The 18,907-nt window shown below is 34.8% G+C and overlaps 2 protein-coding genes across 2 annotated transcripts in view; one reads left to right on the top strand and one right to left on the bottom strand.

Annotated features, from left to right (window-relative positions):
* CCHa1-R (CCHamide-1 receptor) overlaps positions 1-14,959 on the bottom strand; it is a 33,550-nt gene extending 18,591 nt beyond the window's left edge. The window contains exon 1 of the mRNA XM_089262159.1: positions 14,231-14,959. The gene's annotated coding sequence lies outside the window, so the exon portion shown is untranslated. The remainder of the gene's footprint in view (positions 1-14,230) is intronic.
* Positions 14,960-15,247: 288 nt separating this feature from the next.
* eIF3c (eukaryotic translation initiation factor 3 subunit c) lies at positions 15,248-18,746 on the top strand. The gene is made up of 3 exons (XM_030389904.2): positions 15,248-15,405; positions 15,654-15,773; positions 15,837-18,746. The coding sequence occupies exons 2-3, from the start codon at positions 15,681-15,683 to the stop codon at positions 18,483-18,485; spliced, it is 2,742 nt and encodes a 913-aa protein (XP_030245764.1). The 5' UTR covers positions 15,248-15,405; positions 15,654-15,680; the 3' UTR covers positions 18,486-18,746.
* The last annotated feature ends 161 nt before the right edge of the window (positions 18,747-18,907 follow it).

Below are 18,907 nucleotides of genomic sequence, written 5' to 3'. Positions count from 1 at the left end.
TATTTATAGTGTGTACATATGTGAGTGAGTGAAAGCAAATGCGAATCTTATCTCTCAGCCATTCGTGGCTTAGTTTCAGTTAAGTCTTGTGTCTTTGCCATGATTTGCTATTTGTTTTAGTTTCTCTTTTCTTTTTTTTTTTTTGTGAGTCATTAGAGTCTTGTCGTAGGGCATCATAATTCTGGCATCACATTTGTAGCGCCCAGGAGCTACTTAAGGCGCGTTTATCTACAGAGACTTGCTCTAAGCATGTTTCATTTGTACAGAAATATAATAATAGCGTTATTTTTTATTTATTTTTTCATCTGTAAACTATGTATTTAAACTCTATATATGATATATAGTTATGTTTGATAATTCAAATAATATTGTTTAACTTTAAACAGATTTGTTTTTATTGTTGCTTTCTATTTATTTATTATTATTAGTTTTTTTTTTTCATTCAGTGTTTATGCGGAAATTTGTTTAATCAGAGCAGCGTATTATGTATGTATGCCCTGTTAAAGTGTTTATAAATAGGGCATATTGATTTTACCCTACAGTGTGTAAGAGTTGAACAAGCCAGGAAACATCAAGTATATTTATTTATAGTATTTATAAATCATTTTAACTTCAATTACAGCTCTAAAAATATCACAACTGAATCCATTTGTAGACTTGAATCTCACTTATTATTTTTTTTTTATTTATTAGACTACTATAGCTCTACTTAACGTTATTTACGTTATACACATAGCTCTCTAAGTTAACTCTCACTAAACAAAAGTTTCCTTTTGAAATGTTAACAATATAAAAATCCTATATTTAAACTCAACTATGCATAATCAACAATGAGCATGAAAGCCTCAACCTGTCTGAAAGGAAATTGTTCTCTTTTTTCTCCCCTCCCCCGGGAAATGAAATAAACAAAGAAAATCATACAAAATATTTGGTCATAAATAACGCGAGTCAACAGCATTTTACAGTCGTTATGCTTATTGTATATTTATATGTGTGCATGTACGTGTGTGTGTGTCTGTGTGGGTGTCTGAGGACATCATGAAATATGCGTGACTGTTGCACACTGACTTCCGGATATGTTATATGATGCATATTCAGAGGGTGCTAAGAGAGTATATTGGCTTTTCGATTATTGTAGATAGAGACTAGACTCTGTATATTTCTTGGAGTCTTTTTGCTGATAATACTGCAAGTCTGTTTTACAGAGAACTCTAAACCTCACATTTTAAGACCTACAATCATAGATAAGTGCAGAGGAATTCCTGTTGATCATATACCTGATATTAAATTAAATCAAATACATCATAAAGCTGTGCAGAGGAATTCCTGTTGATCATATATCCAGCTATTAAATATAACCTAAATATAAGTTATGTATTACTATGGCTACATTCTCTATATTATAAGCTCCCACTAACAAAAGAAATCATTGATTTTATTACTACATCTGCTTCTCCTGCTACCGCTTACGCAAGCATGAACAAGCATATCCCAGTCAGGTTGACTCTTCGCCCTTCTATGCTCTCCTTTTGTTTTTCTTTCATTTTTGCTTTGCTTAGGCACAGACAACGATTTGTTGCCGTAGATTTGTTGTGCCGAACGTAATTGAAATTGTCGGACGCCAGTGAAAAGGCAACGTACGGTAAATTACATAAATTTGCTGCCAATGAAAAATCAAATAAAATGTTATTTCAAGCAATAAACATAAAGAAATCACGAGCCAAGATTAAAATCGACATATTCATTTGTTTATATCGCATATTAAGATTTTTATGGGACACAGACACGAGCATAAACGGATATTTTAGAATTTTTAGATCTCATAAAATTTTAAAGGAAACAAGTGGCTGGGCGCTAGGCGAGTGTCAATGTGACTATCAAATACTCTCTCTGCTTGCGCCTTGGGGATATAATATATATATAATATATTAAATAGTAGAAATATGCATAAGAAAAATATAAATAACAAAAATAAAAATAAAATAAGAAAAGAAAATAAATAAAGAAAAGTTTAATTTTAATATTATATGAAACCTATAAAACTTTATTATTAAAAACTTTATTATTATTATATATATTTATATTAAAACTTTACAATGTTAAATATATATGAAAATGAATAAATTAAAATTTATATATTTAAAAAAAATGTAAATAAAAGCTAAAAAAATATTTGTTTTCAATAAATAAATAAATATATTTTATAAATTAAAACTAAATAAACTTAAAATTATTTTTATAAAAATAAAGTAAAGTTTAAATAATATAATAATTTTATATTTTATTTTATTAACAATATATATATATATATATATATATATATATATATATATATATATATATATATATATATATATATATATATATATATATATATTTTTTTTTTTTTTTTTTAATGTTATATGTATGTATTTATTTTAATCTAATATTATTATATTTATTTATTTGATTTAAAATCAGTTTTACTATTTATATTATTTATTTCTTTTTATTTATTTATTATTTACTTGTGCATCTTCATTTATTATTCTTTGTGAAAGAAGTAAGATTTCACATCAATTTTAAATGGTAAGTCCCTTAAATGAATTTCAAGTGTCGATAAAATACTTTTCGCTTGGAATTTTAATTCACACTCATTTAGCAGCCGTTAGGAATATTAAAGAAAACAAAGAAGTAAGCAAATTCCAAGCTCTATGCAGTTGGTATTCAAGTTTTTGTTGTTGGCAACATTTTGGGGCTTAATCTGCGCCTCGTATTCCACGCCCTAAAGTAATTTATGATTTTTTAAATATTTTCGCTGAAATTCCAGTAGCTACAATTTGGGGGAAGCAGTGCGTCTATGTCTGTGTGTGTGTGTGTGTGGGCAATAGCCATTATCTATAAAATTTATATAATCGCTGTAACATTCATTTTCATTGCCTAGCCGAAAGTATGCCTGAAAATTGTCAAAAACTGCCCAAGTGCCGGAAATCGAGTGCCCGGGAAAATTGCGTTGGCATTTAGTGGGCATTGCCTGCGGCAGCTGGCAGCTGGCAAAATGAGAGCCGATGTCATTTCGCTGAGCGATTTCCCCACATCAAAAGTGTGTGGGCGTGGTCGTGGCCACGCGACCAACTATAGCCGCTCAATCAAGAGCAGCAGCAGCAGTTCGAAAATGTGGATAAAATTACGCCATGCCAATGTAGCCCGAGGCTATAAATAGAATTTCAATGCAGCTCTACCCTAGAAGTTTCATGGCTTCAGCTAGTTTGATGCAATTAGCAGCTCAAAACTTTGCGAAGAGCTGCAAGGAAAGCTCAACTTCTGGGCTGCGTCTGCATATCCCTGCATATCCTGTAAACACTGAGCAGAGCTGAGGCAGTATAAGAAACCAATGTGGGCAGCAAATTGAATTATAAATTAACATACAAAAGTAAAGTTGAATGAGTCTTGCATACCCATTTTATTTTTTCTATGTAAATGCCTGGATGGATGCTTGGCGTAAAGAACGTTTATATGTATTTAAATACAGTTAGGGTATTTGGTGCAGCAGCTAAAAATCCAGATTAAGACAGCCTGTAGTATATACCTATTATCTATTTAGTGGTATACGACTTATTTTACTCACACATACAATTTATTATACAGTCAAGCTCCGATAATTCAAACTGGCAAGTTTTTTGGAAAATAACTTAATTATTAAAATAACATCAAGCGAAATATATAATATTATTAAATGTATTAATAATTACAATAAATTCAAACAACATTAAAGTAAATAAATAAAGTTTTTAAAAATTATTAATAATTAAAATAAAATTAAAAAATATTAAACTAATTAAATAATAATATTAAAATTATAATTAATAATAATAAATATTATTTAAATAATTAATAATTTAAAAAATTAAAATAACATTAAAATAAATAAAAAATATATTTTTAATTATTAATAATTAATAATAATCAATAATTAATTATTGAAAATTATTAATAATTAAAATAAATTAAAATAACATTAAACTAAACAACTAAAATTATTTAAAAATTATTGTTTATTAAAATAACATTAAACTTAATAAATAATAATATTAAAATTATTAATATTTAAAATAAATAATAATTAAAATACCATTAAACTAAATATATATTATTATTCAAATTTAATAATTAGAATATCATATAAAACTAAATAAATAAAATTGTTAAAAATTATAAATAATTGAAATAAATTAAAATACCATTAAATTAAATAAATATTATTATTTATATTTAATAATTAAAATATCATTAAAATAAATAAATAAAATTATTCAAAATTAAAATAACATTAAACTAAATAAATAATATTACTAAAATTATGAATATTTAAAATAAATAAAAATAACATTCACCTAATAAATAAGGGATTACAATCAGTGTCCCCACTTAAGCTGCACAATTTCCACTAGAAATCTTTACCCAATTTAATCAATTTCACTAATTTCCCATTTCGTTCTCTAAATAACCCAGAGCTTACTGCCCCGAGTGTTAATTCCGCTCCGTTTAAATAAAGCGCTGAGTTTGCATTTCACTTCCCTTAATGAATTCAGCCACCTTAACACCAATTGCTGTGCGATTCCGCCGCAAAACTCTAATTGTGCACTTGAGGTCGTACATTTACTTGTTTTTTTTTTCCACTGTCCCACCGTGTTTGGGGCAACTTTATAAATTGCGAGGAGCGCGCGTGGACGTGTGCCGGCGCATGTAAATGAAGAGTCTGGCAGTTGAGTAATGGTGGTGCAGCCATAAGCCAGGTCAACGAGAAAGCTCTCTGTGGGGCCCGAAAACAATGAAGTCAGCAGCACACACACACATACATGCATATACGTGAGCTCGTCTTGAAGAATGCCTGATAAAGATTTGTGATTGATAAAGTTGAGCTAAATGTCCAAGCATTTTCAATATTGAAGTGAAGCTGCTAAGGATCTGTCACATATATACTAGATGACACATGGATGACTCTGTGAAATGAGCAAGCGAGAGTATTCAATCGATATTCAGTTATTCAGCTGCGGCCTGCATATGACACAAGGCGCCCGCTGTGCGAATACCCTCTAGACAACCTCTTCTGCCTGACTTAACTTTTCGCGATGCCTTTAAACGCTTGGCCATTTCACATTTTTAGAGAGCTCGAGCTCATTAATTCAAGCCGCTATCTGTAGCTGTGGCCAAACATTTGCATAATTCTAGCAGCTGCCTCAAAATACTGCATGTCTTTGAAGAAGCCATAGTGGGAAGAGGAGCACCCGCAGCAGCAGCAGCAGCAGCAGCAGCAGCCCCCTCGCTTCATCAAGAGCAACAGTTTCAATTGCCACACATAAATTCTCGCAAGTGTATGTGTGTGTGTGTGTGTCCCAGCAAACATCAGCAGATATACTTATCTACTCCCATATACATATATCATTTTCATTTTGTAATTTGTCTCACATTGCTCCACCCTGCGGCCAGCTCTGGGTCCATCTGCGCACAATGGCCTCCAGTTAATTGGTTGGGTGTCGGCAATGCCATTGCTCGTATTAAATTACATGACAGCTTACATGAAGCGACTGCTGCTGCCGCTGCTGCCGTTGGCCACGCCTCTAGCCAGGCTCATTAAATGTGATAAAAAAAAAAAAAAAAGTTGCCATTGGACTATCACTTATGAAAAATGCCCACAGATTCAATTTGCCTTACGCTATTTACTATTCCGTCCGCAGTTTCCAAATTGACTCTTGACTTTTGCACTGCAACATGAATAATAGCTCTTTGGTTAGTCTTCGCACACGTGGCTGTGTTATACATTGATCTATGCTTTTAGAGAAGGCGTTTGCTAATAAATTTACTAAATTATATTAGATACATATTGAAGATAAATATAGAGTTTATATGGAGTATACACAGCTGCGAAAAATAAAATAGCACAACTGACAATTTTTTTTATTTTCTTTTTAGAATTTTTTTAAATATATAAAAACGTTAAATATTTTTTTAATAATAATAGATTTTTTTCTTTTTTTTTTTTAGTAGATCAATACATTGATAATAAATATAGGAGAACTTCTTAGACTTTGCATTTGAAAGTGGTGCTATTTTATTTTTCGCAGCTTACGTATGTATATAGGGTATTTTAAGAAATTAAGACGAACTTTGTATTTTTTTTTTTTTTCATGATAAAGAGTGCTTGAAAATAGATGCCCAACAATCCTAACATTTTTATTAAACTATAATAAACATATTCTCTCTCTATATATATATATATATTTATCGCATATGAAATCCAGTATGAAATCTCCACCGATCATACCATACTAGTCTACTCCTTTGATATTTTAAATATAGAAAAAATGGAAATGGGAATTACATTTAAATGTCTACCAATTGATAAAGAAGGCAAGTTCATAAATTTCAGGATAAATTGGCAAACTAATTAAGCTGATAAACATGTTTATTGATTTTATCAAACTAGGCAAAATCTTTAGCAGACTGAAACTAATTTATAATCAGATTTGCCAGACATAAACATAGACATGCATTACAGATAAAAGAATAAATATGCACACATATGTGCACATATGTATATATAAATAGCCAAATGTAAATATATATTCAGACAGCGCACAGATAGGCGGATTTTTGGGAAGTAGATAAAAACAACTTTATGGCGTTCGGAAGTTGAACTTGGAGCTACTGCATTTACAGCCAGGCATTACAATCGACTAAATAGAAGTAGCACGTATTCTGAGTACATGAAATAAACAAATGGAAAAATGGATTTCTACTATGGATTTATACTATGACTACCTATAATATGTATAACTATATAACGACAGTATACTAAGTATGTCCTATATAATTTAGTATACTATGTATAACTATAGTACGATACGATACTATACTAGGGGTATTCTTTACTACAACTATGCTCTACGATAACCATGCCATGATATCTCCTCATAATATATACTATAGCTAATTTTAATATATATAACTATATAACGATACTATACTAAGGATAATCTATAATATATATAACTATATAACGATAGTATACTAAGTATGTCCAATATAAGTAATTATACTATGTAAAACTATATAAGTAACTATAATATAACAATTTAATGATACTATATAATGCTACTATAGTAACAATATCCCTTACCTCAACTTTGCTCTACTATAACCATGCCATAATATCTTCTGACTGACTTAAATTACTTCAATACTTGTACCCCTTTCGAATCATTATCCAATAGCTACAGAGTAACACTTAATTCGTAGCCAGCTCGTAGAACCCTTTGCTCATTATGTCTGCCACAACAATCTAGAGGAACGCCAACTACAACAGCTACTATCAATTTGCAAAACTGTTTAGCTAGCTCTGAAATGGAATTAGACATGTAAAGATAAATTAATTTCAGCTAAGAGCAGACACAGCCAAACACTAACCCGTCCCTCCCCCACCCTCCCTCTCCCCCTCCATCCGTTTCGGACCACTCAAAGGTCGCTGCCATTTCATTAATTCTGGGCGCGTGCGCTTATCAAAACTGACTTGACGAAAGTATTAAAAACGTCTGCTTCAGCTCAGTTAATTAATGAGAATGTCGACATAATTCTGGCATACGTCAAAACATATATAGAAGCAGGAAAAGCAGGAGAGCGGAAAAAGCGCGCGCGTGCCAACTGCAATAGTTTAAATTTAGCAGAAAAACTCAACAATCCTTTTAATGCAATGCAAAATGCAAATACAAATTGCATTTGCAATGTTGCGGCTTCGCATTTCACACAATCAAATATAATAACACTAATTGCCTTTTGGTTTTTTCAGACGCTGCAGCAGAGCCAAAAAACCCCGTTGCATACTTATGGGCGCCATTCAAGTGAAATTAGGTCCAAGTGTTTGGGCTAAATACTCCTGACCTTGGCTTGATGGCGTAAAGTTGTTAAATTGCTATTCCAGCAGCAAAATAAAGGCATTTACTTAATATAAAACTAGGAGTAACATACCTCGGCAGGCACTCAATTATTAAATGATAAAGTTTTAATTAGAGTTAAAAAAATATACATAAATAAATAGACACAAAATTAATGAAATAAATAAATTATGAATTAATTTATATATTATTATAAATAAAAGTATATATATTAATTGTGTTTTTTTATTTGAATTTGAATTTATTTATTTTATTTATCCATTTATTATAATATTTTTATACTTATTTCCATTACAGGCAATATTTTAATATTCATTAAAAAATAAACAGGTACAAAAATAATTTTACAAAAATAAATATCTAAATAAAAAATCATTTAAAAATATTATAATTTATTTTGATATTATAAGTTAAGTATTTTTTAAATATTTATTTATTTAATTAATTTTGTACATATTTTCTCTTTAGACGTTTTAAAATATTTCTTAATAAATAAACAAGTACAAAAATAATGAAATAAAAAATAATAAAATAATATACAAATATAATTGTTAACGTATTTATTTATTTTATTTTTATTTTTTATTTTTTTTAGTTATTTATTTATTTAATTATTTTTGTACCAATTTTCTTTTTAGACATTTTAAAATATTAATTAATAAATTAACAAGTACCAAAATAATTAAATAAATATATAAATAAAATAAAAATATATTTATTCATGTACCTTTTTATTTACCATATTATTTTGGATTTTTTTTATTATTATTATTATTTTTATACTTATTTTCTTTTAATGCATTGTAAAATTTGCATAAATAAATAATCAAATACAAAAATCATTAAATAACTACATAAATAAATGACTAAAATAAATAAATAAAAATTGCATACTTGTATAGCATTTATTTATTCAAATTTTTGTGTATTCATATTTCGGTATTTATTGAAATTTGTATTTGTTTACATTTTTTATGAATATTCTCTGATGTATGTAGAAACAAAATAAACCCATGCACACACATATATAAAATTGCCTGTATTGCATTTATTTATTCAAACTTTTATTCATTCATATTTCGATATTTATTAAAATTTTCATTTATTTTATTATTTATTTATTTCATTCAATTTATTTATTTTATTTTAATTTTTTTTTTTCAATGATTTTACAATTTATTACATACATAATAAACACATATATATACACACACACACATACATAACTGCACGCTAGACTTACTGCGCAGTTGAGTTACGGCTGCACTTGGGGCTTTACTATAGAAACATAATTGTTAAGTAACTTTTGCGTTAGTTGAAGTTTCTTAATCAAACTTTAAGAACGCAAGCGTGGCACTCAAATGTGTGTGTATAATTGATATTTTAAATAAGATCAAGTATATATACATATATGCATGAGTTCAAATATAATTAAGCTCTTTAAATTCCTAAAAATATTTGAATACGTTTGCCCCAAAATTCACAGCACTAATGTAATTTCCTTAAATTCTTCTAGGAATTACGCAGATTGCTTATACTTAACTGAAATTCGAATTCTATTATCTCATATCTGTAACTGAATTTGACTGAACCTCAAAAGGCGCCGAAACAATAGAACAAATACAAATGGCCTATGGGACAAGCTCTCTCAGTGCAACAAAGATGAAGATGAAGACAAAAGCCCACTCTCATAGTTCAGCATCATTACTTTGGTATTCTGTGGTGATTGGCTTTGTGTGTGTGCTCTGCCCCGTCCCCTCTCGCGCTGCCTCAACTGTTTTCTGCTATCGACAGCTCCATCACATTTAGCAGTCAGGCGATAAACAAAACCAAAATATATAAAGTCAAGCAAATGTCAGACTGCAGCTCCAAAGTGTTGAGTGGTTACAGGGAGGCAAAGAGAGGGAGCTAGAGGAGAGAGCAAGTGAGAGAGATAGAGCTAGTGCAGCAGAGTCGTGAGTCGAGAGCAAACAAAACGCTTGGGCCATTCGCTTGACATGGCTCTGTTTAATATTAAGTATTCGACGCGTGTGCACAAAGCCTTAAATACTACACAAAGCCGCATGGAGACTCGCAAACAAACGAAAAAAAACACACCACTCAATGAAGGGAAACGAGGACGAAAACTAGAAAATGATTCAGCTAAATAATACCCTGTATGTAGAAAATAATAATTATTTACTTGTTAACATAATATTATACAATATATATTTCATTTCATACTTTTATACGGTACACACAACAATTTAAGCTAGAGTATAGAACAACTAATTGATACCCTGTAAAAAGCATGGCAATACTTGTTCACATATGCAAATATGAGAGATTGCATAGAGACTTATTTAATCGAGTCATGCAGATCCTACATTCAGAGGAATGTAAAGTGCTAATTTAGCTAATACCCTGTAAATAGCACTAAAATTCAAATAGTTGAGCTGTTCGTGAACGGCTAGATTTACTTTTTAAACTTTTCATGAGTGTCAATTTCTGTTGAACACTTTGTTTATAGACCTGACGTACTAATTCTCTGACAATTTTCTTCCATTTATTAAAAGTTAACTAAAATAATCTCTCCTGCTTTCTCTTTTGCCTTATATAAAAAATTTAGTAATTAATAATCCTCTATATATATTCGATTGCCTTAAAGCCTCCTTATAACCATACTACTCTGCATACTTCCTCTGCCTACAGGGTATTATAAACGCCAACTCAACACGCTTGATTTGTGCTTCGTACCAGCAATACTTGTCGAAAAGTTTTGCCGACGCGTCGTAACGCTTGCTCTACACTTCAAATTCCATTTGGACTCGAACTTTGTTGTTTTTAATCGCACCTTGGAGTCAGAAATTGGTGTCTGCATTTAATTAGTTGAACTTTGTCTCACTGAGGGAGATTGGGATAACTTTTTGTCCGAGCTAATCACATAGTAAGCCTCTTTAAATTTGACATTTGCTCTGCGAAATGTAATTAGCTTTGTAAAGTTGCTTGCCAAATGGAGGACGAGGATTGAATAAAGGGAAGTTTAAATGCATTTCGGGGCTATATACAGGGCAGCTATAAGTCTATTTGACATATTCTACCAATCGATGCGCTTACCATAAATCAGTTTCATGTTGTATTTATTTGTGGAACATATTTATGTTGAATACGTATAGCTATCGCTCTCTCTCTCTCTCTCTCTTTCTCCCTCTATCTCTCTCTCTCTCTCTCTCTTTCTCTAGCTCTATATATCACTCTGCCTTTCATTCAATCAGACTTTCGCTTCACTTTCTCTCTCTCATGTCTCAAATTTTCATGTCTCTGATGTCACTATATATGTATATCTATCTCTCTTTCTCGTTGTCTTCCCTTTTTTCGGTCGATCTGTCATGCATTCTCTCTCTCTCTCCCTGCTTATCTCTCTGCCTGTCTCTCTCTCTATCTTTGAATCTCCCTTGCCTTTTCCTGTATTTATCCACCATATTTTGTCTCTTTCCTTTCGAAAGCTCTTATTTTTTTTCTCTCTCTCTGTCTCACTCTCCGTCTCTACCTCACTCATTCTCTCTCCATCCACAGCTCCCTCTCTCTCTCTCTCTTTCTCCCATCTCTCTGCCAATTAGGTGCAATTGTATGATGCTCAACTTTTAGCGGCTACTGTGCAGCTGAAGCTTACATCAGAGTCCCAGTCACATGCAGCGGATAAAAAAAAAAAAAAAAAACCTAACGAATGCGCATTATAAAAATTAATGGGTCATAGAAATTAAATGACAGCTATTCGTTAGCATTAGCTGCGAAATTAGCTCAGTAGCTAGGCGGGCTGATGATAGTTAAAGGTCTCCATCTGTCCGGCCGGCCGTCCGTCCGTCCGTTAGTCCGCAATTACAATGAGAATAGAATATGAAGGAAGCACAAATGGAATACAGAACATATTGACATCGATATCCATACTGTGCATGTGGGTGGGTTAATGAGCTAACAAAGTTTACCCATAATGTAGTGGAAGACACTGCTGAAACTTGAAATGAGCAAATCAAAGGAAAGAAAAACGAAAACATTTCATTACCAAGCAATTAATCAAGTATTCAGTCTGCTTATCTTAACTTGAACGAGTTTCAGCTTGTTTACATACGTAAAAAGAAAGTAATTGTGATTGAGCTCAATTGCAAATGGAATTGCTTACGAAAATACATCGATTCTAATTACTGAAACTGACGACTTTTAGTAATTACAAACGACATCTTCTGGGAGACTTTTGTTAGAAGTGAAGTATCCATTATTCAGATTTTGTTTTTATAATATTGAATCATATATATATATATCAAAGCATTTTAATTTCAAGAAACATAGCGTATAATAATACATAGATCATTTAGATCAAAGCAAAAGCCGAAACTTTCTATAAACCAGTATTATTTTATATATTTTATATTTATTATTTATATATATATTATTATACCTTATACCTAATCTTTATATTTTAAGCCTTTAAAATAAAATTTGATAACATTTTTTATCGGTTTTATGGTCATATAAACAAGCTATCGATAATTAAAAAGCAAATTAGTTCTACGCGTGCTACACTTTTATTTGCATATAAAATTTTAAGTAGTAAAAATTTAAGTAGCTGTCTTAGATTTATACATAAGAAGAGGCAGGCAGGCGCAAGAGTCCACAGATGAATCATTTTAAAATATATAGTCTTTATGGGGTTGATAAGGCTAGCACTATATACTACATATATATATATATATCCAATTTTCAATAGATTTACGCTTAACCTAAATCACTGTCAATTTAAATTCTTAAAATATGTATATTCATAGAGAAATACTAAATTAATAATTATTTAAATACGACTTTACTTGCATATTTAAAAAAAAAAAAAAAAAAAAAAATAGTTTTATGAATTGAAATTTAAGATGAGTACAAAGAATTATTTGCCTATTAATAAACCAAATTTATTAAATATATTTAATAAATTCTTATTATTTATCTATTATATAGTACAGGGTATCTCTCTATTTGCCCTATTCAAATGACTCTGAAATACGTTTGTATAGATTTCTGTTTTTGATCTTGTGCCTGTGCCGAATTAGGCAGAGATGTGCCCAAAATCCGTCCGATGCGATGGCAACGGCACGAGCAGCGACCCATCGAGACAATGGACAATAGTATGTATATAGAGATGGAGCTGAGATGATTCAGGTGAGCGATTTTTACGATTTAGCTACATTGTTTATTTGTACTGGATGCTATGGATGTTTAGCGCTGTCGCGTCGGCAAATTATAAACAACAAATTTTCAACGCTGATTTATATATTTAGATGGGGCAGCAGCGGCAGCCGTGGCATTTGGATCAGCGGACGAATAGAGAACCGGTTATGCCATTCGAATGGCCCGCAGCATTTAGCATGCACATGGATCCACAATTAAGCAGACACCATAAACATTTCCATTAGCTGTGCCCAGGTCCCATGCCCAATGTCCTGGTACTTGGACGCTAATAGTTTTTGGGCCCCAGACACGTTTTGGCCACGCGCCGCAGCCAAGGGCCAAACAAATGGCAGCTGCAACTGCAATTGCTGCTGTTGCACTTTACGCAGCGCCCGGGGTCAAGTGGGCCATGCCAAGTGGCCAATGCGCGAAGTTCAAGTGCAGAGACAACAACACCACTAGCCAAACGAGCCACGGATCCTGCCAAGCGCTTCCCTTAAACCTTAAAGTACAAAAGTTTTGGCACACCTCTTCCCCAAGGCAGCCGGATAAACTGAGCTGAATTGAAAATGGGTAAACAGAGTCGAATGGTTTTATTTTTGGTTTATGTGCTCTACTCATAAATCATTACAGTCGCCCACGATGCGATGCGATGCGATGCGATGCGATGCGTTATGGGAGACTGTGGTCTTCATTTTTAGACCACGGCTTCGCTTGAGAGACTTTTCACATAAATATTTAAGCCGAAAGTTTGCCAAGCAAAATCCAACAGCGAAAAAAATTGCATTGCATTTTAATATGCAGTGTTATATTATAATTAAAATTATAATAAATTAATTAATTATAAAAAAATAAAAAAAAAATAGTTATTTATGAACTAACTAAGTTATTTCATTTTCTAATTGTAAAAATATTATAATCAAATCAACTCAAAAGTGGGAAAATAAAACTTTCTTTTTTGAGAAAAGAAAATTATAAAAGAAAAATCTTAGTTTTAATAAAGTTAGTTGCTTGTTTAAGTCACCTTAACTGCATGGACAATATGGAAATTATCAAAGTTTCTGATTTTACAAAATGTAAATCAATCATATAATATTATTTCATACCTTCACATTAAAATGTCCATCAATTTTCGCGCATCTGTGGGCTGTCAGTTGCCTGAAACCGTCGAACTATCACGAATAATTAGCGGTTTTCACCGTGTCATTTATTGAATTTCGTTTGGAGCACTTTGAACGACACAGCTGAACATGCACAGAGATGTGCATCAATTTTGGATTGTTATATATTGTGCTTATATTTACGTTTTGTTTCTTAGTGTTTCCTTTGGTTTTATGGGTGATTTGGGATATTGATACACCGACACGTGTCTGCACTTTCTCGAATTCAAACGGAACGGTAAATCGGCGAATGGCATATGCTCAATTTAGGTTTTTGTTGTTTAAATTTAGACTTTTTATCACTTCAGCGTTTCGCACAGGCAACGTAGCCGGAAGTTGACTTCAACGGTTGAATTTCCCGCTATGCGAAAGATTGTCGCTTCCGCCTACTTGGCAGCTGCTGAACTATTCACGGCAAGCGAACGCAGACGACTTGTTGGCGCGCTCAAACTCGTCGACATTTTGACTGTGGATGTGGCCGTGGCGGTCGCTGTGGCCGACAATAAGCATTCGGCACACAGTTAAACCAAAGATTGGCAGCAGGCGGTGCTGCGATGGGCAAACAGTTGTGTTTCTGCCAAATGCCGGCTTTTGAAAGCGCCTGCGCAAGCAATTAATACTTATTTAAACTAACTATATTATATTTAATGCACAAAACGTTGAGATTCTCTCTGCCTATTTTTACTCTCTTTTACAGTTATATTTGTGATGGCAAACATTTAAATTTGCAAACAAAAAACTCAACGTGACGCTGTTAAGCTCAGATGGCACTGTTTAATTTAAATTTAATAAAAAGTGCCGCCTGCTCATACCACAGTTTCTTAATAAATACAGCTTTAGTTATATACCTCCCATTTCATCTTAAAGCCCTCATAATTGCCCTATTCAGATTCTATTTGAAATATTTACTTTATGCAAAGCAAAAAATAATTTTATATTTATTTATCATCAAAAATTATAAATTCTGATAACATAAAATTTCAAAAGTAACAGTGTTGAAAAATATAAAAACATCGTGAGTACACATCACTCTATACGTATGACTTATCGATAACAGCAAACTTTTATTATTCCTCTTTTCTTTGATGTCTTGTGAATGACATCGTTTTGCTGTAATAAATGTAAGTTTTCATGGAATACCACGCCTATTGTTGCAGTAAGCTGGTTGACAATTGCCAAGCTGATGGATTGTCATGTATTGCAATTCGCGTTCATTGAAATATCTGTGTAATTGTGTGCAAAAAGGGACTGCCAATGTTTGGCAAACGCCATGTTGGCCGCTCAAACCTAACCTCAACCGCTCTATGACACCTCAGTCAAAGGCAGTTAAAAATTGTACTAATATTGTATTTCTAATTTTTTGTTGCAGAACACGGCATAAGCAGAATTAAACACCATGTCACGTTTCTTTGCCAACGGCTCGGACTCGGAATCTGAATCCAGCGAAGAGGAAGTTCAAGCATCCAACTTCAATAAAGCAACCAATTTCGTAAGTAGTATCAATAGAATATATTATAGAATATTTGAATAAAACATATATTCTCTGGTGCAGCAATTTAGCGATGACGAGGAAGAAGTTAAGCGTGTCGTGCGGTCTACCAAGGAAAAGCGCTATGAGAACCTAACAAGCATCATTAAAACGATACGCAACCATAAGAAGATTAAGGATATCCCCAATACGCTGAGCAGTTTTGAGGACTTAACGCGAGCCTACACGAAGGCCCTGCCCGTCATCTCTAAGGAGGAGAACGGCATTACGCCCCGCTTCTATATTCGCTGCCTGGCCGAGCTCGAAGATTTCATCAATGAAGTGTGGGAGGATCGGGAAGGACGCAAGAATCTCTCGAAAAACAATGCCAAGTCGTTGGGCACATTGCGGCAAAAGGTGCGGAAGTATATCAAAGATTTTGAGGAGGATCTGGCACGTTTCCGTGAAGCGCCCGACCAAGAGAGTGACGTGGAAGAAGGCGAGGGTGAGGCGCATGAAAGCGACGCCGACCGTGCTGGCGCTGACAGCGACGATGGCGTTGGCGCCGGAGCCGGCAAACTTGCTGAATTGCCGAAGGCTGCTAAATCGGTGACAACTAAAGCGGTTGCTGATGATGACGATTCGGATGATTCAATCGATTGGGATTCCGATACCGAGTCGGAGACCGAATCGTCAGAAGATGAGAATCTTTACCAGAATATGCGTGAGCGTTTCCTTAAGCGTACCACCGAGAAGGAGGACAAGGATGATGACAAACGCAAAGACAAGCGCAAGGAGCAGAAGCACAAGGTGCGCAAGCGTGCCGAAGACGACGAGGATGGTGAATGGGAGACGGTCGTCAAGGGCAATGTCGTTGAGAAGCCGAAGATGTTCGAAAAGGATGCCGAAATCGACATTCCCCTCGTGCTGGCCAAACTGATTGAGATAATGTCGGCGCGCGGCAAAAAGCGTACCGATCGCCGTTTGCAGATCGATTTGCTGTTTGAGCTGCGAGACATTGCAGAGCAGCATGATCTGGGCACGCCAATTAGTGTGAAGATTCATTTCAACATCATTTCGGCCATCTTCGACTACAATCAAAAGATTTCGGAGCCCATGAAGCTGGAGCACTGGGCCCTGCTGCTCGAGGTGATGCAGAGCATGATGAAACTGCTGCTCGCAAATCCAGACATCATCATGAACGAGAGCGTGGCCGAGGAGCACGAGGAATATGTAACAGCGCCGTATTATATACGCGGTTGCCCTTTGGCGGCCGTGGAACGTCTCGATGATGAGTTCACCAAACTGCTGAAGGAGTGCGACCCGCACTCAAACGACTACGTTTCCCGGCTCAAAGACGAGATCAATGTGGTGAAGACCATTGAGCTGGTCGTTCAATACTTTGAGCGTTGCGGCAACAACAACGAACGTTGCCGCATCTATCTGCGCAAGATCGAGCATCTTTACTACAAGTTCGATCCCGAGGTGCTCAAACGCAAACGAGGCGAGCTACCGGCAACAGGCTCCGCACCGTCATCCGTTGAGGTGATGGACAAACTGTGCAAGTTTATCTATGCCAAGGATGACACAGATCGCATTAGGACGCGTGCGATATTGGCGCACATCTATCATCATGCGATGCACGACAATTGGTTCCAGGCGCGTGATTTGGTTTTGATGTCGCACTTGCAGGACAACATCGATGCTGCGGATCCGTCGACGCGCATCTTGTACAATCGCATGATGGCCAATCTGGGCCTGTGCGCCTTCCGTCAGGAGAACATCAAGGATGCGCATCATTGCCTGGTCGATCTGATGGTCACCGGCAAGCCAAAGGAATTGCTCGCCCAGGGACTGTTGCCTCAGCGACAGCATGAACGTTCCGCCGAGCAGGAGAAGATCGAAAAACAGCGCCAGATGCCATTCCATATGCACATCAATCTGGAGCTGCTCGAGTGCGTCTATCTGGTCTCGGCCATGCTTCTTGAAATACCTTACATTGCTGCCCACGAGTTTGATGCACGTCGTCGCATGATCAGCAAAACGTTTTACCAACAATTGCGTTCCTCGGAACGCCAATCCCTGGTGGGTCCGCCGGAGTCGATGCGTGAACATGTCGTCGCCGCCGCCAAGGCCATGCGTTGTGGCAACTGGCAGGCTTGTGCCAACTTCATTGTGAACAAGAAGATGAACACCAAGGTCTGGGATCTGTTCTATGAATCGGAGCGTGTGCGGGAAATGCTTGTCAAGTTCATCAAAGAGGAATCGCTGCGCACCTATCTGTTCACGTACTCCAATGTGTACACCTCAATTAGCATACCGTCGCTGGCGCAAATGTATGAGCTGCCCCTGCCGAAGGTGCATTCGATCATCAGCAAGATGATCATCAATGAGGAGCTGATGGCCAGCTTGGACGATCCCAGCGAGACGGTAGTGATGCATCGTTCGGAGCCGTCGCGCCTGCAAGCGCTGGCCATGCAGTTCGTTGATAAGGTTACCAATCTGGTCGATGTGAACGAGAAGGTGTTCGACATGAAGCAGGGCAACTTCTTCCAGCGTGGCAATATGGGTAATCGCGATCGTGGCTACAATCGCAACCAGAACAATCAAGGCGGCAATTGGGGCGGCCAGCGTCGCGACAATCGCAATCAGCGCAACCGGAACCAGCGTGGACACCACAAACAACAACAGCAGCAACAGCAACAACAAGTGCAGACCATCGAAGAGGAGTAGACACACCAAGTAGAAAAAGAAGCCTTTAAACAAATCCATGGATCATATACTGATACTAGGGAAATGGAACTGTGCTCACTGTGGTCGGACCTCCGATTTGGTTGAAACGCCAAATCGGAGGTCTACGTTTAACTTAGCATACAGCCAATTCATTGCATCCATTTTGTCCTTATCAATTATACTGTACTGTGAATTTGTTATAACGCTCATTATGCCTAAACACTAATTGATAAATGCATTTTGTATGAACTAAAATCTAAAGTGCGAAAGTCTTTGATTCAAATAAAAACAAAACAAAAAGGAAGGAAAAACCAACAAAAATCAAGCCATTTTATTTTAAATGAAATCATATAAGACAGTCTTGTAAATTTTTCTGTTGATTAAATTTGAAAAAGCGCGCTAACTAAAGTCTTTACTCGTTA

This window comes from Drosophila navojoa, chromosome 5 (assembly GCF_054131105.1).
Source record: "Drosophila navojoa isolate 15081-1374.11 chromosome 5, UAZ_NAV_1.0, whole genome shotgun sequence".
Lineage (NCBI taxonomy): Eukaryota > Metazoa > Arthropoda > Insecta > Diptera > Drosophilidae > Drosophila > Drosophila navojoa.
This window is presented reverse-complemented; position numbering and strand designations above follow the sequence as displayed.